This window comes from Amblyomma maculatum, unplaced genomic scaffold (genome assembly GCF_055883805.1).
Source record: "Amblyomma maculatum isolate TAMU_Amacu unplaced genomic scaffold, ASM5588380v1 scaffold_27, whole genome shotgun sequence".
Classification (NCBI taxonomy): Eukaryota; Metazoa; Arthropoda; class Arachnida; order Ixodida; family Ixodidae; genus Amblyomma; species Amblyomma maculatum.
The window spans coordinates 1,561,063-1,584,300 of record NW_028146752.1 but is presented as its reverse complement, the minus strand read 5'-3'; the positions used below and the strand labels follow the sequence as shown (position 1 = coordinate 1,584,300).

Sequence of the window (23,238 nt, the reverse complement as noted above, 5' to 3'; positions counted from 1 at the left end):
GTCTTGGGGAGGTACGGGCGAAGGGATAGTTGTACAGCAATGAAAGAAGAATTACAGTGGGAACCACTCGCTTTCCGTTGAAGAAAGTTGAGGCTAAAATTGCTGTACTTAATAATTCACGGAAAAACGGGGATTTAATTTGAAAGTTATTTAACACAGCCGTTTTACATTTCTAAACGACATGACCCCTCTCTCAAAATTAGAGAGTACCGTACCAGGACGAACCTCTTTGCAAATTCATCGTTGAAACAGTGCAACAGTGAAACCGGCTTTCCGAAATGCAAGTGTGTTCTACAAGTGAAGATGCATTTTTTGCCAATCTGTAACCCCCCTGCTATAACGCCTTCGGGCAATGCGGGGTAACTCTTCAATAAAGAATAAAGAATAACACGTAACTCTTCATGCTCTGTCTTGACGTTACACCTATCCTATTCTGTTCCACAGTTCCCTCCATCGTCCTCAATTTACGTTAGGATCCTGTCCATTATCCTTCTCACTGATCCATGTAAGCACCACACTTAATGCTTGCCAAACGCACTTCATCGCAGTGTTATTCCTTTAGTTGTTCAGCTCTAAAGGTGCCCACCTGCTCTAATCAGAAGTATCCCCCCCCCCCCCACACACACACACATTTCCAACGCCCTACTACCTATAGTAAAATGCTGTTCTTTTCCCGGACACTTTACCTTCTGAATACTGTAGTATTGTGCACACTAGTATTTAAGCTTGCCATTACGTTCCTCATTCCTCTCTAGGTCATTTATAATCTGCAGTTCCGCCGTCGGGTTACTTAGTAACGCAATGTCATCGCGAATCTCGGATTAGCGAACAATTGTCCATAAGCCTATACCAATATCATGATTTTTTGCCCCATATTGCAGCAGGCCCTCAAGATGATGAAGTACTATGCGCTATGGATGAAGACAGAGTGAGTGGCGAGCGCAGAGCCACAGACGGCTGACTGCTGACACGGTGCCTTGGATATCTCGTTTTTCGAGAAGGCCTTCAGTGTAACAACATGTGTCGGCTTTGTCGCCCGTTGGCACTACCTTTAACGCAAAACTACACCGCAGGAAGACTGCTGCAGTAGGGCCCCGCAAAATCATCTCACTATTGATGGAGCTGCGAAGAGCTATTCAATACTGTTGCGCTATGCGTAGAATGCGAAAGGACGATGGATCATGAACATCTTTTTCGGGAACTTTTCAAGCTGTTTATATAAGAGGACTTACTTTCAACCAAATGCACTCTTCTTTCGACATTTTGCAGACGTAAAGGCGTGGCGCTTCTCCACTTGCTGTGCGTGTGGGTGTGTTCTTAGTGCGAAGATATCTGTGTAATCATTGCGAATGAAACAATTACAAACGGTGGCAAGTCAATGTGACATTTATTTAAACGTCCTTTCACACGACATTGTGAGTACGCGATTAAAAGATATCGATATGTCATGAGGTTCAGAGCACGGTGATGTGCGGACTGGTTGCGGAGTTATGTGCCCTCAACGGAAAAGGCTCCGGTCCTCGCGATTTTGAGGTGTACACACACACAGGCTGGTCAGCAGTTCAGGAGACGCGGGTGGAACAACTGCAATCGGTTTGGAATGCAATTCCGGAAGTGTCCGCGTGTGAGAGAACAGGATCCGCGTGGTTTCTCCTCCAGTCTTGTGGATTCTAATTCAGAGGTCCCGTAATGATGATAGGAACAAAATGCCACCAGAAATTGCTTTAGTCAATATAATATAGCAACCCCCTCCTCTTTCAGGATTTCGTTTTCTTCTTGAGGCGCGAATCATATCCCGAATGTATCAGGGGAGCAACGTTTTTACGTTTGTCCACGCAGCATTCAGCAGATGGTCCGTTGGGACGGCCATTGAGAGAGCAGATGCTGACTCGCAGCAAGCTTCCGCAGGTGAACGACTCCGTCACTGCTGTTGCCTCAAGTGGCGGTGCCGTTAGTGGCGTGGTGATTCACAAAGCCGGCAACGCTCGGATCCTCGACACGCTCCAGGAAGAGGAAAGCGAGCAGCAGCAGGCCTGTGCCGCACAGGTCTCCGAAACCCGTGAGCAGCGGAATCAGGGCGTTGTCCGGGTCGATCTTGCGCCGCCACATCCAGTACGCTCCACAGCGGGCGAAATACAGCAACACAGTCAGCTGCGTGGAAAAAGCAACAGTCGCAACTTCTGCATTTTTCTTATCTTAGTGTTTCAGGTATAATGGCTTAGTGGCAACTCGGGCCATAGAAGCCTTAAACGGATATAGCGAAGCGGTGTTGGGAGCCAAGGAACCAAAGGCATGTTAGTGGTAAAAGACAGAAGAGCAAATTCTAACTTTAATAGCAGAAAATGGTAGAAGAAGGCGGGTTTATATATCCGCTGATGTCGGGGAGAAAACTGCATGTCAGTGCGTGAACCAAGAGATATCAACACGTGTCGAACATCGATTCGGGCATATTAACATTTGCAGGAAAATATGTAAATAGCATGGACAAAGATATGGAAAACAACATGAAAAATTATTTATGGCAAGTGAGAATAAATTTAAAGCAGAAACCATGAATACATACTAAAATTAAGAGCAGTGAAAGAATGGCAAAGCAACCTATAGCCACGTAAAAAGTATAAAGCGTTCTGAAGCAAAACGCACTGGCCTCTATAAGAGATGCATCTAAAATGACAACTCATTTTCAGATTCGTGAATAGAAGGCTGTTGTTACTTCTTTATTCAATGAAAATTGCCTCGATTATCTCTTTCTGCGTCTTATTCTTTGGTAATAAACAAAGTTTGATGAAACAAGGGAACGCAGTTTTTGCATTGGCTACAGGGTAGTGGCAGGTTACCTACAGTGTTGCTCTTCAGTGTGACGTTGTGCTTATGGGCACGCTCAATACTTTACATGCACTTCACCGCAAGTCAAGAGTGTCTCATACACAACATTGGCGATACATTGTGTGTACACTGTTTGGTGCCTGCCCTGGTGATTGCCTTGCAGTGTTAGTAGTGTAGACGATCATGCCATACAAGGGGTGTTAGATTGACTAGTTAAGGGCAGATATTGAGAGAAATATAATAATTATTTTCATCCACGGATCCAGTGAGCAAAGATCTGTGACGTACAGTTATTTAAACTTGGCTCCGAAATCGATAATACGTACATTTAAAAAAGCTTCAAATTTGCCTCTGTGGAACAAGTCACTCGATACTGTCCTAGACAGAGAACGAGTGAAATTTCAATAAAAAATTGAAATTTAATAATTGAATAAATTTAATATTATTTTCTTCTGTACAGAAATAAATGAAAGGTTTGGTTTGGTTTGGTTTGGTTTGGTTCGTCGGGTTTTACGCCCCAAAGCGACTCAGGCTATGAGAGACGCCGCAGGGGAGGGCTATAACGTGCATTGACACCCGGCCGCCTGGCTTTCCACCTTCCTCGAAAAGCGGCCGCTGCGGCCGGAAATAAATAAAATGATAAAAAAAATCTACTTCCCGATCTGCTCGACAACGGTTCCTAATTACCCAGTTTGGACGTAGACAGCCATGCTTCAGACCGTACTAATTGTAAGGTCAGTTTCAAACCATACTACTGGACCAGCACATGTAGTTGGTTCTAACACCTGTCGCGAGAGAGCTTCAAACATCACTAACAGATGCATGTTATATGCCACGATAATTGGTATGAAGCCAACCGAAATAGTCTGCAGCTAACAGTTGCATCATAATACTGATACGAATGTCGCAAAAATGCGGCCACATGGAGGTCTGCCAGCGGTGAATATATGCAGACGAATGGTATGCATGACATTACCTGGTGGGTGGGGCGCCTTCGTCCACGCAGAGGTCTGCCGCGTGTCCTAGCTTCGCATCATTGACACCTTGATGATTTATTCTTAGGGCCATCTCCCGGGTAAAACAGCGCTGACGGCTTTTATCGTAATGGGCTTTCGCCTTATGAAAATCGCGCAATGACCAACCTACAGGCGTACAGTAGCTGCCAACCCCAATTGATCTACTGGAGCAAATCGATATGCTTCGCAAGGTGCTCACCAGGACGACGGAGGCAACCAGGTACGACAGCATCAGCCCCGCGGTAAGCCTGACGTGGGCGTCGCTGATGAGGAATATGAGCAGCACGAAGAGCACGTGACCCGGCACGGACAGCAGCAGCAGAAGCTGGGACACCCGGGCCTGTCGGTCTGCGCAGGAAAGCGACGCTCGGTTAATCAGCCACTCTGCCTCACAAGCATGCATTCCTATTCGAATGCAGCAATTAATGCCGCTATACACATGCAATTTCACTTTCCCTTGGCCACATGCTGTGGACGCGGGCAGCCTCCACTTGTGGATAGCTGTAGAGTTCGGTTGGTTAAGCGCATCAGGCTTGCGTAAACGCATACCGGGTGTTTTTTAGAAGGTACGAAATTTTAAGACGAAGGTAGTGCTTTGGCTCTATTTTAGCCCTATAGCTACACTGGGAGCTACGCCGGACACCAGGCAGGAGGCAAACTGCTTTGGTAATGAAATAAATAAGTTAATTATATTTTTATTTAACGTTAAGTGATTCGTTGTATCGCAGAATTGGAGCTCGTTCTACGAATAGAGTAGCCGCGAAAGCACATTTTATCGAAAAAAACAACACTAGCGCGCGCTACCAGGCCCCGTCACAGGTAATATGCAGTTTCACACAGCAGCACAGCGCCTGTGATGTATATAACTTCACCTAGAGATTTCGTCACTCTGCCGGCACCGACTGTCAAGCCAGGTAGGCGCATGGTGGTTCGCTGTCAAGTTCGCTTCTGCCGTGGCCATGGCGACAGCCGCTGCGTCAGCACCTATGCGCGATGTCATTGTGCTGCGGTCCAAGCACAAGGCGCGCATTGGCCAAGCGATCTAAGGCGCCGCGACGCTACCGCTGCGTTATTAAGTGAAACCGGCTATTAGGGTGACACTTGTAGGCCTTGTAACGGGCGCTGAAACGTTTTTTTTTTTAAAAAACCTTTTTTCTCAGCTGTACTATATAGAGGACGAGCTCGAATTCTGCCTATACAACATGCCCCATAAAATGATCTATAAAAAGTTCACTTACGCATGTTTTTAATTACCGAACTAATTTAGTCTTTCTAAATCCAGTTGGTGTCCGCTGTAGCACTCAATAAAGCTCTAAGGCTAAAATTACTGTATCGTCATATACACTTTGTACAAAATTTCGGACCTTCTAAAAAAACACCGGGAATACTGCTTGTCTGGCCGCGTGGGTAGGTATTCAAGTTTTACATATTATTCAGAAGGGCTTGGAAGAAGACGCAAGTAGCACGTGGTCGGCAGCAGGTGTAACAGCATGAAGATTATCCATGAATGTTCATGGTACTCCGTAAGCTATGCCCCGTAAGATCTGCTCGATATCACTCGTGGCAGCGAAGAAGCGTGAACAGCGAACGAAACATTTCCACCACCTGGCTACCTTCGGGGCGTTGGGCATGCAGACCTTTACTGCTTCATTAACTCGATAGTGAACTCCCAGGTGGTTACTGTGGGCAAAACGAAGACCACCAAGGCACAACACAAGGGTGGGAAAAGTGAAGTTCTGTTTCCTGTAACTGTCTTCCAGTTTACAGAGTAGCGGGCTGACAACCTATATATCCCCAGCTAGCCCCAGTCGCTGATGCGAGAGCGGCAGCGCAACCTGGTTTTACCGCTGCGTTTAGCCCCGTCGAGCATCATTGCACATTGCAACCTGATGTTCGGCGACCCATGAAGCACTCACTGCTGCTGCAGAGACCAGTGAAGGGGTCGACGCATTGACGCTTGTCGTGATCCGGGTGGCGGCCCAGCTCAGAGCGTTGCGCGAACAACGTCGACAGCCGGCTCGCGTGGATTGCCGCCAGGTTGCCGTTGACGCCTTCAGAGAGAGGGCGGAGAGTTTTGCTTGTTGCACACTGTCCGCGTTTACAGCGTGTGTTTCAGAAGTAGAGTGTAAATAGCAAGAATAAACGTGCATTCTAGCTAGAGCACAATTCAAGAAACAAAATTATCAAATACAATAGTTGCACTCAGCACTAACTCATGCCGAAAATCTTAATATTCATTTCAACTGACTAAATCGAGATGCTTGTCATAATAAAACAAATTTCTTATAATTGTTCTCGCTCAGGCGACTAGCCTGTATACTCACAGCCGCAGAATGGAAGCGCACCTCTATTGAGTGGACGTGGCATATTAAACCACCGAGCTCCATTGCTGTACTTCGGTTGCTACCAGTCGAAAAATACTACAGTATATTTTTTATTATTTTTTTTTCTTTTTTTTTTTGGGGGGGGGAGGGGTACAAAGCAATGAGCGTTTTTTGAAAGTGAACTTATTGTGATAACAAATAAAGTAACGTAACTTTGTTTAGCTAGTTATACAGGTATTACTGAACTACACACTGTTTAAATGTACCACATAAACAACTACATGACCGCAAAATATGCTACGAACTACAGAAAAGTGTGAAGGACTATAGTAGACAATACGTTGTATTTTAACGCGATTCTGTATTCTCTTTCGGCTCGGCTGTACACCATTGTGGCCACTTAGTACTCCCCGCAGAAGGTTTCACCAGTATGATGAGCTTCAGTCAGGATCTAGTTCGTTGAGAGATATCCCCTCATGTATAGATACAAAGATACATATGTTGATGCGCCGTCTATACCTACAGACGCACGAAGCACTTTCTTCCGAGCTTATATTGCTGTTCTCCGCGCTCGAAGCTCGAGGACGCGACTATAGCGTCTTGAAGGCTCACCGTTGATAACGGGTTGGAAGACGGCCAGCCCGCTGAAGTGGGTGACAGCCAAGTCGAGAATATAGCCGCCCACACTGCAAGGAAAGGAGATACGAGTATAGGCGAGGCAACGTTTAATATTACGCATTTGGCAGCAAACGGTTTGGCCGTATAGATTTTTGTTTCGAACAGGGGCCCATTTGCAGGTTGCCCAAAAAGTCCCGCTGAGGATGGCGCGCTAGCAGGTTCTTCATTGCAGTCCCTTGATTTTCCGTAACACAATTATTGCCACAGTGATGTGACTGTCGGGTAACCGCGACACGTTGACAAATGATGGCACACTTGATACATGGGTGCTACTAAGAGCTTCGCAAATGGGTTTCAGCGCATCTCAACAGTACGTTGACACACAAGGAACACAAGTTAACTCATACTGTGTACGCGTTGTGCGCAAAGAGTTTGGCGACTTTTTCGCACTTTTTAAGTGTGCAGATATAATCTGTGGTCACACAGATGGACCTCGACAATGAAGATCTCACTTGAAGAAAATGGACCTGACTTCGTATGCATTCGGATCAGCGCGTTCACATTCGTTAAAAGCACCACGCGATCGATGGCCGCATTCGAAGCGTTACCAACAGCTTGTTTAGCTCAGTACGCATTCTTTTTTCTTTTTCATTTTCACGAAGACGTTTATCTCACGGATAAGAGCGGAAAGGATTATTTTTCAAAATATCATTGCTTAAATTAACATATTTTAGTCCGATTGATGAGACGCCGATGCACATATCTTTTGCCTAAAGAGTGCACATTTCCTATCACATATCTTCTCCTATCTGTTGATTAGCTAGCGTGTGCACAGATTAGATTTCAAGTGCGCCTCCCGCAATCAGCTGCTATCCCATACCCATAGATGCAGTCAATAATGCAGATAATAGTAATCAGTTCAGTTCAGGCGTTCAGTCGTGTCCGACTCTTCGTGACCCTATGGACCATGTCACGCCACGCTTTCCGGTCTCTCACTATCTTCTTAACATCACATAGCTTCATCTGCAATGCCTCGAGAATGCCATCTAACCATCGCGTTCGCTGCCTACCCCTTCTCCGGCGACCCTCAACCTTTCCCAACATCAAATCTTTCTCCAGCGACTCCTATCTTCTCATCAGATGACCAAAGTAGCTGAGCTTTAACTTTAGAATTTGACCCTCCAATGAGCAGTCAGGGTTTATGGTCGACAATATCGACTGATTTGATCTTCTGGCAGTCCAAGGAACTCTTAAGAGTCTTCGCCAGCACCACAATTCAAACGCGTCAATTCTTCGGCGGTCAGCCTTTTTCACAGTACAACTCTCGCATCCATACATCACAACTGGAAAGACCATAGCACGCGCGCTATGGTCTACAGTAATAGCCATGGACTTTCTTTTGGACACCAGCAACATAAAAACGTGAAGTAAGCGACTGATGGTACGCACTGCACAAATTCCTTGTGGATAGCACTCTACGAACGCGCACGAAACAAAGCAGGGCCAAGTTACTAATACTAATCGCTCCTTTCATTACTCTTCATATACGTTTTGATTTTCTCAGCGCAATAAACACCACAGTGCTGTGGCGCCTATTTGACTGCTATATATCTTACTCGATGGCTCACACAATGCTTGTGAGGTAGATAGCCGGCTTCTTTATATCCTTTCTTTTACTGCTCCTTTTTTATATAGCGCATTTATACAGGCTCCATTTCACGTACATGAAAAGTTTTCCTATCGGTGCGAAAATATGCTGCGCGAGACACTTCACGTGACACTATCTTCACCTGAACGCTCTTTTAAACGCGCCCAGTCGAAAAAAACTACAGAACTTTGTCAAAAATACAACTAAATATTCTGTAGTTCTGTCGTAACCATAAAATTTTTTTGTAGTTCTGTAGTTTTTCTGTAGTATATTTCTGTTGTCTGTTGTTCTGTAGCACTCTGCTGTTTTAACTACAAACATTTCTGATGTTACTAAAGAATGTTGTGTTGTCACAACAGGTTCCCGGTCAAAAACCGCACAGAAATTTTTTCTTAACATCAGAAAAGTTTCTGTAGTTTTTTCCGACTGGGTGTGTTCACATAAAAAGGTAAATCAATGTTTACGTTCCAAACCATTGCGGCTCCGGCGTTGAAGATTACCGTCCCCAGCCATTGGCTGGCTCTGGATTATTCTAGGCTACCCATGGCGACAAGAATCAGGCACTTGGGTACGTGAACCTTGTCGGTCTTATTTCAAAGGAGTCGCTTCACCTGCTTTGTTCTGATCATACGGTTGTAAGATTGCACAGACCATCCACATGGTAGGTCGCATTGACAATGAAGGTAACACTTCAAATTTTGTCAGCATTTGTGAAAGCTTGAAGGATGACATGCTGCGGAACTACTTTATATCAGACAGGAAGTTAGGTATGACATTGAAACAATGCCTAATGGCTTCTTTCTACTCATGTTAAGACAATAAGAGTTTTCAGCAGTACATTAGAGTTCCATTTCGTTTCGGAAAGAAAAAACTAAGAATATATTGATTTGCAGCTAATTTTGGTCTACTCTCATCACACTGAACACAGTCGCCTCTAATGAACGCGCCGAATAGCTTTACAGTCTGTGGCACTGGAACGTTTTAGAAGTTTCGCTACCATAAACGCTGAAGGTGTGGTTGCTGATTTATCCAGCTTCGTCGCAGTGATAACTGACTAATGCGTCTGAATTTTCAAAATCGTTAAAAGCTTCCATAAGGACATCCTATTTTACTATGGTCGAATATTTAAAGTAATGAGGAGCTCCCATCACGCGATTTGTGCAGCACTGTTGTAGCCAATATGATATCATGTTGATATCATATTGATATACATATATCAAGCCGATCGGAAAATGAGGCATTGGATGTGAGATACATGCAAACGGAGTCAACAGCAAGTAACACCAAGGAAAGCATACGGTTAGTTTTCGTATTATTGAAAATGCGAAATAGTAATATAATCTACGAAATGAACTAGAAAAAACACAAATGCATGCCTCCTTGGGTCCACTGATGGCACCTGGTTCCTTGCTGTCACGAAATTGGCGGATCCCTCAATTTATTTTTCAGTATATATTAAGCGTTATTCTCGTTTTCGTAAACATGTACACGGAGTCTGTATGTATGTTGAACGGCCGGGCATGCCGAACCACGGACGTGCACGCTGACTCCATATTACTCTCCCTTTACCAGATCCGGGGTGCACGTGCTGCTTGTTTTGTTCATTTGCTACTTTTTTTCCCTTCAATGTCACGCCTACTACGTCTAAAGTTACTTTGCTTCCCTGGCAAGCTGTCCCCCAGCAGAAACGAAGTTGTAGCTCACGTCGGGTTATTTTGGTTGTGTGTAATTACGAAATGCGTGACAATTAAATGGCGTCCGCGACACGATATTATCAATGCAAATGAAACGTGGTCATCGGAGACACAGACGGGTTGAGTCTTGAAATGTGCCACCATAGTTTTCAGTAGTGTTGTGCGTGAACGAGATCTTTTGTTTGCGAGGTTCTCTTTGAGTCAGGCAAAGTGTTGCCGAAGCCAGAAGCATGGATTTCGAAAAGTTGATCGCGATGGGCAGCCAGCTTGTCCTGACCAACGTTGAGATTAGGAAATGGGTGAAGGATAAGAAGCGTAAAGAGCGAGTGTTTACTAGACAGGCAGCAGAGGACGAGCACGCGGCCGCGAAGGCAGCCGACGAACGGCAGATGGAGATTATGCGCTTCAAAATATAGTGCCAGCTACTGGTGAAGGAAACCAGAGAAAAGTAAAGGAAACGGGCAAAGTACTAACTAAACCTAAACGCAAGTAAACTCTTTATTCTCTTTAATAAAGTAAAGGATGATATAGGCGCGTACATAACACGCTTTGAAAGCCTTTCGCAAACCCAGGAGTGGCAAGAGAACTAACGGTCGACGATTCTTGCTACATGTTTGAGCGGGGAAGCACTCGGCGTTTAAAGGGCATTTGCCACCAGCGATGCAGCCGATTACACCACGGTTAAAAAGACCTGTTGAAAAGGTTCCAAGACAAATTCAATCCTGGAGAACCGGCAAATGGAGAAACAGCAGTCGAGCTCTTACCACGCCGCCGCCATTAATTTTATCGCTGGATCGAGCTGTCAGGTAGTAAGGCGGAATTGAAGGAGCTGCGATAGCTCCTGATAAGGGGTGCCATGGATGGATATGTCATTCCCACATGGCACTTAAGGAAAGGCGAAATCGAGATGCTGGCTTTAGAGGCTCAGGCATTCTAAAAGGAAATTTGAAACAGCGCTAACACCACAACAAAGATAGACGAGGCACAAGTGCTCACTGTCAACTGATTTTTATTGAAGAAATGCATCACCTTATATACACAAGAGTTAGTGGAAAGGAGCCATCGATCGTGAAGATAACCAGATACGCACGCGTTAGCTAGAGACGTTATAAATATACAAAAACCAAGACATTTAAAGGGAGAAAACTTTATGCCGCATCTAAAAAGCAGACTTCATTATTTGAAGAGCGATAAAGAAGGCTTACTAACGCATCTGCTGCCATATTTCGTGATATGAAAAGCTTACAGGCTGAGACGTGCCGTCTTATCAGTGCTCTTGCCGAGAATATTTTTCTCACTTAATAGGGTCACGGAACCACTGCAGTTACTAATGTGCGCAACCAAATGTGCGTAATTGTCTTTAAAATTGTTAATATTTCTTGAATGTTCCCCTAATCGCTTATTGATGCATCGGCCGGTTTGGCCGACATATACCTTTCCGCGCGTCAAGGGAATAGCGTCGACCACTTCTGTGGAACAGTTCACAAACCGAAGTGTTTGTCTTATAAGGCACTCACGCTTTTTTGAGCCACAGATGCGGGGGCATAACCCTCCTCGCTTATTGGGTGCCGAAAAAACAACCGGCACGCTATGCCGGCTGGCCACATTTTTTTAGGTTGTGTGTGGTCTTTTTTATAGCACAACCAAATGTTTTTCGGCGTTTTCAAGAATACCGTCAGTCTTGCATGTCTCATGGTTCAGCTTCTGAAGGAGGGTCTCACAAACAGCAGTTAAGTAACCCTGCCGCTAAAAGTTGGCTTATCTTGTTGTGGAAGCTATTTTGAATTTGATGCGGGCGCAAATTTGTGAGAGCTGATTCTATGCATTACAACGCAAACCTCTCTTCAAAGTCTTAGAATGTGCCGAGTCATATGGCAGCAGATCATTTTTCGCTCGAGGCCAGTAACCCCAGCAAACGTATCTTTCACAGAAGGTTAGTTTAAGAGCTAAAAACTGTACAGCAGATGAGTCAGGTAGTTGATGGGTAAAATTTAGCCCGAGTCCATGCTTTTTAAAAGGTACTGAAACTTTTTTTAAATGCATGGACTCGGGCTAAATTTTACCCATCAACGTCGCATTGCCGGACTCATGCCACTAACGTGCACCAAAGCCTCACCTGGTTCAAGTGCGAACGAAAGAGTCACAAGGCGGACTCGTGCCGTGCACAGCCAAACGATAGGACACAGGCGACATGCGTTTACTCGCCCACCCATGATGGTAATCGAGAAAGTATTCAGGATGGCTATTTGGAGCTCAAAAAGGGGAAAGATTCCCGTTGTGAATGCAGTCAGATCAATCGACCAATGTTTCCGGTCGAAGGACTGCCGTGGTGGCGGGCATGTGTATGAACGCAAATAAATCACCATATTAGGGGTACCGGATGCAATCGAGCAATCTTGAGGAAAGAGCTCATTCACAATGATGAGCTCAAGAAAGAGCAAGCAGGTTTGCTTAACTGATGGAACAGCCAAAATGCGGCCGAGGCGCGGGTTGAGGTCGACACCCCTTATTTTATTGGGATCGTCATAGCTGTCTGTATGGAGGAATCTCTGTATGCCTAGTTCTGGGAAATGATGACGGAGCAACGGCACCTGATGGCCCGACGGAGGTGGTTTATCAACCAGTTTGTAGCGAGCCCGTCTAGGAGGAAGCTGTAGCAGCAGTCGTAACACGTGCACAAACCAGGGCGCAAACCAAAGAATTCCAAACGCTCAAACCGCCCGATGTCACGGAGGAGCCGATGGCAGAGGTACGCGGATCTACAAGAGGACAAGTAGCTCGAGCCATGTTTTTCCCAAATTGGCAAGAAACTCAGGTGGCGAGATTCAGAGGGCAAGATAGAATTCAGATGGAAAGAAGACCTATTGTACAGATGCTAAACAGAGAAAACTGGGCAGACGCGGCGTGAGCTCGTTGTTGCAAAATACCACCGCGAGGCGGTATGAAAAAACGCACCAGACGGAATAATGGCCCGGTATTTGGGCGCGCAAAATACTAAGGGCCGAATATTGGAAGAATTGTTCTGGCATGGCATCAGCGCCGACGTGGAAAGATTAGTTGCTTCCTGTGACATCTGCCAGCGAACACTCTCAAGGGAAGGGTACCCCGTGCGCAGTTGGGGAAGACACCACTCATTGAAACCTCATTCAAGAAAACCCCATTTAGCCTCTTTCCAAGCACGGCAATCGGCATATTCTGACCCTAATGGAATATGTAACATGATACCCAGAAGCCGTAGCGCTGCCGCGCGTGGAAACAGTCGCTGAGGCACTGGTAGTAATATTTTCGCTATTTGGCGTCCCTAACGAAGTCCTAAGTGACCAAAGCACCAAACTCACTTCCCACGTGATGAAGGAGGTGGCCAGACTTCTCTTCATACACCACCTTCACACAACACCGTACTACCCCATGGCGAACGGAATGATAGAAAGCTTTAATGACAGGCTTAATTTAATGTTGAAGAGAATTTACGCCGAAAAGCCTAGAGATTGGGACTGCTACCTAGCGCCGTTGCTCTTCGCATACAGGGAAGTGTCGTAGGAAAGTCGGAGCTTTTCGCCCGGTTAGTTGTTGTATGGATGACAGGTCAGAGGACCCCTGGAGGTTTAGCTGTGGGCTAAACGGCAGCTCGACGAGGAGGCGAAGACAACGTATCAACATGTTTTCAACCTCCAAAATTGTCTAGAAGAAACTTGCAAGCTAGCGCACAAGGAGCTCGCAAACGCCGGTGGACGCTAAGTAATTTCCAACCGGAAAACAAAAGGAAGGTTGTTCGATCCCGGAGACAACGTTCTGATTTTGCTACCAATAGGCAACAAGCAACTGCTTGAGTACAAGGGGCCATTCAAGATCAGGGAGAAGAAAAGTGAAGTGGACAACATTTTCAAAACATTAGCAGGAAGAAAGATTTTTCGCGCCAACCTGCTGAAAAAGTATTAAGAACAAGAAAGGCAGGCAAGCGAATAGGTATGCAAAGCGATCTGCAGTGCGACTGAATCGGACAGCGGTGAGGCTATTCCTGTTCCGGCATGCAGCAGAGAGACAGCATAAAAGAGGACAAGATTTCTGATAGTTTGACGGCTGATGAGCAGAGGCAGCTTCAAAGTTGAATTTTTGAATTTTTCCCACGTTCTGGGCAAGACTGACTGGGCAGGATGTCGGCTAGACCTCACTACAACTACAAGTATGCACGCGAAGCAATATTCCATTCCTTTTTCGACGAGACAAGGTGTCGAAATTGAAGTGCAGCAGATGGAGCAACTGGGAATAATTGAGAAATCACAGTCCCTTGCAATTATCCAATGCTTTTGATGAAGAAACCGAACGGCACGAACCAACTTTGCTCCGACTTCCAACGCCTAAACGACATCCTGGTTGCAAACTAGGAATCCATGCCCAGAGCTGACCCGGTATTCACTACAGTGGGTGAGAAGAAATACTTCTCCGGACTTCGTCAAAGGGTATTGTCAAGTCCCACAGACCGAACAGTCCAAGCCCAAGACTGCGTTTTCAACTACTGCAGGACTCTTACTACCACAACTGCATTATCATTTATCGTTGACCAATAACTACGAAAAAAGTCCTATGATTACCTTGGTGTAAGCGGCTGTTGGGTTCTTCCTTATATAATCTAAAGCAGTCCCAACAAGAAGACATAGCACTACACAGAGGGAAGAAAGCATAAGCAAAAGTTATGGGATATCAGAAATTGTGCGAGAAAGTACGCGATTTTATACATTGCAGATAGCATTTTTCTCGACCATGCAGCAGTTGTAAGCAATTTTTACCATTCAGACGGATATGAGCATCAATTGTGCATTACCAAACGCGCTTATTATGTCGAATAAGCGACCCACCAGATGGCGTTTCTGAAACCAATAAGTCTGGTGGCACACCTCCAATCATTTTCATGCAGTTGGTTTTGTTTCCCGTAATATTATCATCGCTCCTGCATTAAAAGCACCGTATACATCTTCTAAATAAACATACATCCCTTCATCCTTCGAGTATTTCTTGCACCAATGCCTCTGCTTGAATTTTCCAGTCTCAGCATCAATGAGACACTTCGCCCAAATTTCTTGTGCACGCCTATAAAACGATTACTTTTGATGTTCTGCATGGCAAACCACACTAATCTTCTTTCTGTAGACGTTTATGAGCAATTCACACAGAAAAATGCTGTCCAATGCGGAGTGGTTAAAGGCTTACGCGCATGGCATCGCTTAAGCCATGACGATACCATTCTCCCAAGCAAAATAGGATGGCACGCAAGGCTAGGCATATCGGGGCTAAGGCCACATGCACTAGAGACCGCGTGACGCAATCACCAAACGGGTGCAGGTAAAAGATGGCACTGCGCCGCATGAAAGGAAGATGCAGGATCGGACGGCATATTTAGTATCGTATAACTTTTCGAAGCGCTGAGGCAGAAGTGGACGAGAGAAGTCCCGTCCACTTCTCAAGTATGTCTGTCTCAATGCTTCCAAAAGTTATGATACGATACCAACTAGCCCAGCAAACAACCTTGTTTAGTATCGTACGCGGGGTTGTCCCACCACTCAGTTGCGTTAAACCAAAGGAAATACAGCGCTAAGTTTTAGACGAACCACACAGAAAGACGGACAGGACAGGCGCTAACTCCAACTAAGTTTATTGAAAGATTCATGTGCACATATATAACCCGAAGACAGTGAACGCTTGCGCATGTCCCTAAAGCAAGAAGGAAAAAAACCATTCAGAAAAAACACCCTAAGGTAAAAAACCTTCTCATAATCTCGTATTTTTTAACAATCTGTGTTCACTTTCGCGTAAAGATACAGAAGTCGTGCTGACACACTTACCCCCCCCCCTCTCTTTGATAAAAAAGGCTTCTGCGAGCTCGCGAGCTAATCTGTCTTTACTTCTGGTTAGAATTTTAATCTCTCTAAATCGTGGTTCACAGATTTTTTTATTTTTATCAAGGCAAGAGCGGCAATGGGCGGGTAGGTTTTGGATGCGTCTGATGCGTTCCCTAAAGACCTGTTATGCTCGCCGGCACGCTCGTTAACGCAGCGTCCGGTCTGACCGACGTACACCTTGCCACACGTAAGGGGGATCTCGTAGACCACTCCCGTGGCCCACTTTACGTAGGGCTTCGAGAGTTTCTTTCCACACCCAGATGTTATTTGAGCCCTACTGGTAACCTTGGGGCTCATCTTGGCCAATTTGCAGGGGGCGGAGAATACCATGGTGACTCCGTACTTGTTGCCAACTCGTTTTAAATTGTGGGATACTTTGTGTATATACGGTATCACCACTGGCTTGGCTCCACGAAAGGATTGTTTTCGACGTTGCCCCTTTGGCTTGCCCTTGAGGTTTTGTAGCAATGCCTCGGTCGCGCTAGCCAAAACATGGTCTGGAAACCCTGCTTTGCGCAGTCTGCTCACCTCACCCTGGAAGCTCGCTTTCATCATGTGAGAGCACGACTTGAGGAGTGCAGATTCCATAGAGAGGGCGGCAATAGCCCTCTTTACAGTTTTTGACTGGGCCTAATCGAATGGCAAGAAATCTTTCTTAGCCCTAGGAAGGTAGCGCCAGCACGCACTTCTGTCCCCCAGCTTAATGTTCAGGTCTAAAAACTGGAGGCAGTCCTGTTCGGGAAGCTCAAATGTGATTGAGAGCCCCTTCCCATGTTGCTTGAACATTTCTAATATTCTCATGGCAGTCTCCTCATAGCGGCCTGTGTCATGTCTGTTTAAAATCACTAAAAAATCATCTACATATCTGAAAATCTTTAGGACTGTTCCGTCGTCAGTTAGTGATGCCAAAATGTTGTCAATAGATGCGAGAAAGATGTTACATAAGACTGGCGCTACACATGAACCGATGCAAATGCCCTGGCGTTGTAGGAACCGCCGGTTGTCAAACTGGATGAAAGTAGACTTAGTATAAAACTCTAAAAGAGACATGAAATTGTCAACCCTAACCCCTGCTTTATTTTGAAATGCAATGGTACCGCTAGCTTCAATGCATTGTCGAACAGAAGTGAACAGGTCGCTATGGGGCACCGAGTAAAAAAGGTCTACGACATCTACGGAGAAGGCGTAACCTTTGGCGTAACCTGTATTTTCTTTGGTTTAACGCAATGTCTCACCAACTAGCCCAGCAAGAGATACTCTTGTCCCACCACTCAGGTTATGGATACGGGATTTAACCATTCATGCGACCGGAAAATATTTTAAGTGTCCTCCATTGTTGACAATGTAAGTTTATTCCAGTTCCTTTCCAATTGAAGAGAAGAGCCACGAACGATGCAGCCTCTTCACTTCAGGCAAGCTTAGGGCTGTGTCTTCTCCGCAATTCTTTTGTCGAGGCCTTACCTGGAGACGATCATGGCGACGATTATGGGCCACCAGCCGACGGCGAGCACCTTCTTCGAGGTCGGGTGGCGCCGTGCCAGGAACACCCAGGCGGGACACAGCACCACCACTGCCGCAGCAAACAGACTGGGTATCCAGGGCCGCGCTACGTAACGACAAGGCACACCACCTAGACTAAGCGAAGGCCAGCGCAAGTCCCCCTTTCCACTAGTCCTACGTCACGGCAGTGGATAGATCGGCGGCGCCTAGCGCAAGCGCACGCAGCAAGGCGATCTGGAACGACTCGGCCTGAGTGCGTGTTTCCCGCCTGTGTTTGCTGTGTTCCTAATCCGTGCTGCATAGGCGCTTGCGAGCAAGGTATCTACAACGTCTGGGTGCTGTTGTGTGCTAAACTGTCGCTTTAACTATGCCAATGAATCCAAAGCGCAGGTGTACAAGTTTCCGTCGGACTCCGCTCAAAATGCAGCTTGGACAAATGCTGTGCCGTGCAAAAACTTATTACCGATGAAGTGCATGCACTGTGATAAGAAAGCGTTCTTGTTTGCTTCCTAATACTAGTGCTGCTATTCACCACTATTTGATTTAGCACAGTGTATTAAAGCGTAGGCGTGCCCATATCGGGCACACAATTTGGACAGCACAGCTACTAATAATCGAGTAGCATTCGCCCTTTTGAGTGCGGAACAAAAGTGTTTTGGAACCTAAATTATTTTCTTATGGAAACAATTTTATTTCGCTATTGGCCACGTGATCACAGTTGCCGTAATAAATGACTGGTTTAAAGCCAAGTTAGCTGCTCGCTGCGTTTATACACTCATGGCAATCGCTGCTCCCAGCTTAAGCAGCTTTTTTATATTTACGGTACAGCGAATTGACCTTGGTACAGCTTTGTAACCAGCACTTCCGTGAAAGCGACCTCGTATTCACGACAAGCTACACCGAGTGTCGTCAAGGTCACCGTTCTGAGTAATATCTCTGTCCACCGTCCTCATCTTTATCTATCCATCTAACAATAAATGTGCTCTCAGATAAATTTTGTGCCTGTCTTAACGTTTATTCAAGCAACTCTGAATGAAGGTGAAAATTTCATCTCGACTTCATTTCTGCCATTGAAACAAGTAGATTGTGTCAAACTTCTCATATACTTCAAAAGACTGGCAATATTAGATAACACAGGTAACACAAGTATAACCCTCCTCATCGCTAGCACTAAACATTTCAAAAAGTAGCTCCAGAGCAGCGTTGAATAAAAAAAACGCAAGCGCGTAGGGTGCAGTTGACTTTCAGTATGATCTCACTACGATGACGTCACATAAGCGTGCACAGGCTTTTTAGTCTAGGTGGTGTTGGGCTGTCACACCAACTTTCATGGCACCAACCTCAGAAATTGAGCGTTCTATTTTCATCTTAGAAACGTGTTAGCATAGCTGCCCGTGCGGTAACCATGTAGCTGTATCTTACCGTAAAACTTCATGGCGAGTTGGTGCATATATCACACAATAAAGATAGCGCACGAAAAAAACACACATAGAGAGAGCAACCAGTGCTTATGCTGTGTGTCGTTACTCTATCTGTGCGTGGTTTTTTTTTTTTTTGCGCTCTAAGTTTATTATGTTTCTTACCGGTACTTTCCTAAGGGAAAGAAGCGTTGAGGCAAAAAAAAAAGGGGGGTTGTTCTACTAAATTCAGAATAACAGAGAGAGGTATGGAAGGTAAAATGATAGGTGTAACGATACAAGATAGGAAGCGTGCCGAGTGGGTCAGGGAACTAACTCCAGTCACTGAATTCTAGTTGCAATCAAGAACAAGGAATGGGCCACGTCTTGCAGTGCGATAGTCCCTAGGCCTGACACACTGGATTCCAAGGGAAGACAAGAACGTGAGGCGGGCGGATGAGGTTAAGAAGTTTGCAGATGCCGCTAGCACAGGAGCATGGGTTAATAGGCCTGCTCCCACCAGCGAGTGGGTGATAATAATGCGGCCCCATGGCGGCTAGCAACAACGCTTGCTCCGGAAATAAAGGGCTCCTATTTTGTGCTCTGTGATAAAACTGGAACTCCAAGTGAGAAAACAATTTTTAAAACTTTAGCAGAACGAAGCCTATCGACCTGGCACATCAATCAGCGTCACCTGATTGGAACTTGCCACCCAATTGTGTGGAGTGTTAAACATGCCCTGATGTACGACGAGAGTTCAAATCGCAGGTTTTGCTCCCTATACCTCCAAGCTGATGCAGCCACGCTACGCCTTCAAAGTGCTGCTCATGCAATCTAACCTTGTCCACCGCCAATTATTTATTAAAGAAATGGTCTTACTGTAAATTGAGCGGACGGACTTTCCTCATGAGGTAATTTTTTTGTGGGGATGTAAACGCTATTTGAAGCTTCTTTGAAGAAGCAAAAGATGGTCGAAGGAAAAAAAAATATTCGTAAAACATGTCGTGACCAATATTATCTTAGAATATTTCACTTGTGTTGTTCTTTCATGTGTGGTCACAACTGAGGCCATATAAGTATTGTTCGCTTTTTCTACAGTCACTTAAATGCAAAAAATGTGATGCTTTAAAAAAATCTTTTACATTAACCTCGATAATGTGTACGCCGAAACAATATTTGCGGTTTCCGTGGTTGCTGTAATTAACATTGAACAAATGTGAACGCGTTGACAAAAAAGAATTATTAACACATATTGTTCAAAACGTGGGAAAGTCACTTCCTTAGTATTCAGTGCTGTATTGGGACCATCCAAATGAAAACACTTAATATGGCTCATTATCCACAACTTAGCTTCGATCTTAAGCGAGTATTTGACCGACGCGATCATCCTTTCAAAGTTAAGCGTTTATCTAACTACGCACATTCATTCATACCACGTACTGTAACTGACTGAAACGCTGTGCCATTACATGTCGTTATTGCCATTGATGCATGACACAACTACTTCTTAACTTGCGTTCATTGTTGTTAGTTTATTGAGTCTTCTTGCTTTGTATTTTTTATGGATATATGTTGTATTTTTTCTGCTCTTGTTTCCGTAAAGTTGGATATTTCTTATTAATTTTTTCCCTGTCTGCTTTTCTGTTCGAATTCTGTTTATTTTGTTTTTCTTTTCTCTACTCATACTCTAGATTTTCTTATATCTAACTATTATTTTGCTTCCAATGTCGTATATAACGTTTTTTTTTCTCCTGGTGGCTTTGCGTATATTTGATGATAATCCTGTAACTTCCGCATCCCCTCCACCCCCTATGTAATACAATCAGCCATGAATGCCCTTAGGTGTATTTTGTATAAATAAATTAAAACATGTTTGACGGAAAATATGTTTTGAAATTATGTTTTTTTATGAATCAACTACTCAAACCTTGACAGATTCTAAGTTGGACTTCAAAGACAGTAAAACATTCTTTCGGCTGAAACATAATCGAGGTTAATGTAAAAAAGATCCTAAAACGCCGCACTGTTTTCTATTTTAGTCCCCCAACAAAAGCTGAGAAACCTTCTTAGAGTGCGGGCTAGTAAGTGATATATTACTTATGTATACCAGCGCAAACAACAAGACGTACGCCCAAGAACGAACTCTTGTGTGTGCTCGTTCTTCGTCGTGGGTCATGCTGTGTGGCTCTTACATAATGCTTTTTTTCTACCAATACTGAACACTGATGAAAGAATAATGCAAGTGAACTATATATTGAAGAATATGATATGCAATCTTTTTTTCTCAGAAAGACATTTGTTTTCTGTGAAAAATGGCAATAACGTTTACGTCAGGAAAATAAATTTTCTCGGCAAAACAACTTCGACGAAAGCTCTTTGGGGTAATCGCCAAAATGTCTTTTTTTTTTCCATCCAATTTCAGGTGGTCATTTTTCGGGCCTGGGGCGTTTTGCTCGAATTACCCATGTATTAGTGTTGCACACATTATATGCGCAAAAAAGGCCAAGGCTGCTTCCTGAAAACGTTTCGACAATATGCTTCGCTAACAGGCCATTCAACTGGGCGCTTGGAGAGGGAATCTCTACAGGCAATGTGGGCTTGTGCCGCTTCTCAGCGAGTCAAGTTACCGCACTCCGCATGGCGACGAAGATATGTTTTCTTCTCTTCCTTTCCCTTTTCGCAGTGTAGCACGCCAGGTATTACACTTTCCGGCTGACCCCTTTTCCTTTCCAAGCAATAAACGCCTTGCTTTTGGACCGAGTCGCATGCGAATAGAAGGCGTCAACGTACATACAGGGCAACAAAGTTTCACGTGCGATGTCAGGCTACGAGGATGGCTTAGTTGCCTGGTACGGAAGCTGGCCTGAGGGTTGCTTTGTAGGTTCTAATGTTCGCAGCAGAAGCTATCTGGTCTGCACAAATAGAATATAAAAAGGTTGCAATTATATGTATATTATTTGATCAATTAAGCCAATCACGCGTTATTTAAAGCCACTTTTCTGTGCCGATCACTTCAGTGCCTCAGGATACTATATATTTGCCGGCATGCGATCTTTAGCGCTGCGAATACTCGCAAATACGAGGATATTTGTGCGAACAAAAAGGGCACAATAAATACATCCGTTGCTCCAGATTAGGTTTTATCCGAGTATCGTTTTGAGCCAAGCCTGAGAGCCAATCTGGAGGAGAGAGCCGTAGTTGATGCACAACACCGTCGCGAAACCACAGAACACAAAATCACACACCAGCTAATGTTTTGGGGCATCCGGCGGCTGAGCCTCCTTAAAGAATGTAGCTCACGTAAAATGTGGATTGAATGGTTGGTTGGAACGTATAGCGCTGGCAGTAATTCGGGCACAGCAGGATCGGAATACCAGCCGCAGGGCACAGCTTCAGCGCGAGAGAGATGGGCGCCGGAGACCAGCGATGGTGATGGCGATGGCGCAGCGTTGTTTCTTCTTCATCTTCTTTACATTTCCCCCGCGTGAAGAAGTCGCCATCCTGGCGACTCGCGGAGAAGAGACAACCACAGGGTTGTAATACGGCTTGAGGCGGCTAACATGGACAACCTCACGGCCGCGGCGGCGGTGGTCGGAAGAAGGGGTGACTGGCTCAATGATGTAGTTTACAGGGGATGTGCGTTCCAAGACGCGATAAGGTCCGTGGTATTTCGTTTCTAGTTTGCTGGTGGCAGGAACGCATAGCCAAACGAAGCTGTCGGCCAGGAACGTTGGAGTAGGGGTATCGCTATCATGCTGATCTTTGCGATAGTCTTGGGTGTTGGAGGTACACGTGCGAGCTAGCTGACGGCATTCCTCAGCCTTCTGTACAATATCGGACAAAGCACTGTACTCAGAAGCATCTGGATGGTATGGCAAAATTGTGTCCAGGGTACAAGATGGTTCACGGCCGTATAAGAGAAAGAAGGGCGAAAAACCAGTTGTTGCTTGGGTGGCAGTGTTGTACGCGAATGTTACGAATGGCAGTACCTGGCCCCAGTTGGAGCTCCCAGATTCAGATGTAACATAATTGCGAGCATGTCCCCAAGCGTACGGTTGAAACGCTCCGTGAGGCCGTTGGTTTGCGGGTGATACGCGGTTGTAGCCCGATGTATTGATTTGCAAGACGAGTGGAGCTCTTGGACTACTTCGGAAAGAAAGACACGACCTCTATCGCTCAGTAGTTCGCGAGGGGCGCCGTGTCGAAGAAGGAAGTGGTGCAGGAGAAAATGGGCTACCTCTCGGGCTGTCGCCGCGGGAAGTGCGGCAGTCTCCGCATAACGGGTCAGGTGGTCGACGGCGGCGATGATCCATCGATT

General features: G+C 45.4%; 1 protein-coding gene across 2 annotated transcripts in view; it reads right to left on the bottom strand.

The window, feature by feature from the left end:
* Positions 1-1,368: 1,368 nt before the first annotated feature.
* LOC146170935 (solute carrier family 41 member 1-like) overlaps positions 1,369-23,238 on the bottom strand; it is a 57,352-nt gene continuing 35,482 nt past the window's right edge. For both annotated transcript variants that reach the window (XM_084586690.1, XM_084586689.1), the window contains 5 exons: positions 17,485-17,629; positions 6,779-6,852; positions 5,759-5,893; positions 4,042-4,190; positions 1,369-2,151 (listed from right to left, as the gene is read on the bottom strand). In XM_084586690.1, the coding sequence (XP_084442816.1) occupies positions 1,936-2,151; positions 4,042-4,190; positions 5,759-5,893; positions 6,779-6,852; positions 17,485-17,629 (719 nt within the window). In that variant the 3' untranslated portion in view covers positions 1,369-1,935. The remainder of the gene's footprint in view (positions 2,152-4,041; positions 4,191-5,758; positions 5,894-6,778; positions 6,853-17,484; positions 17,630-23,238) is intronic.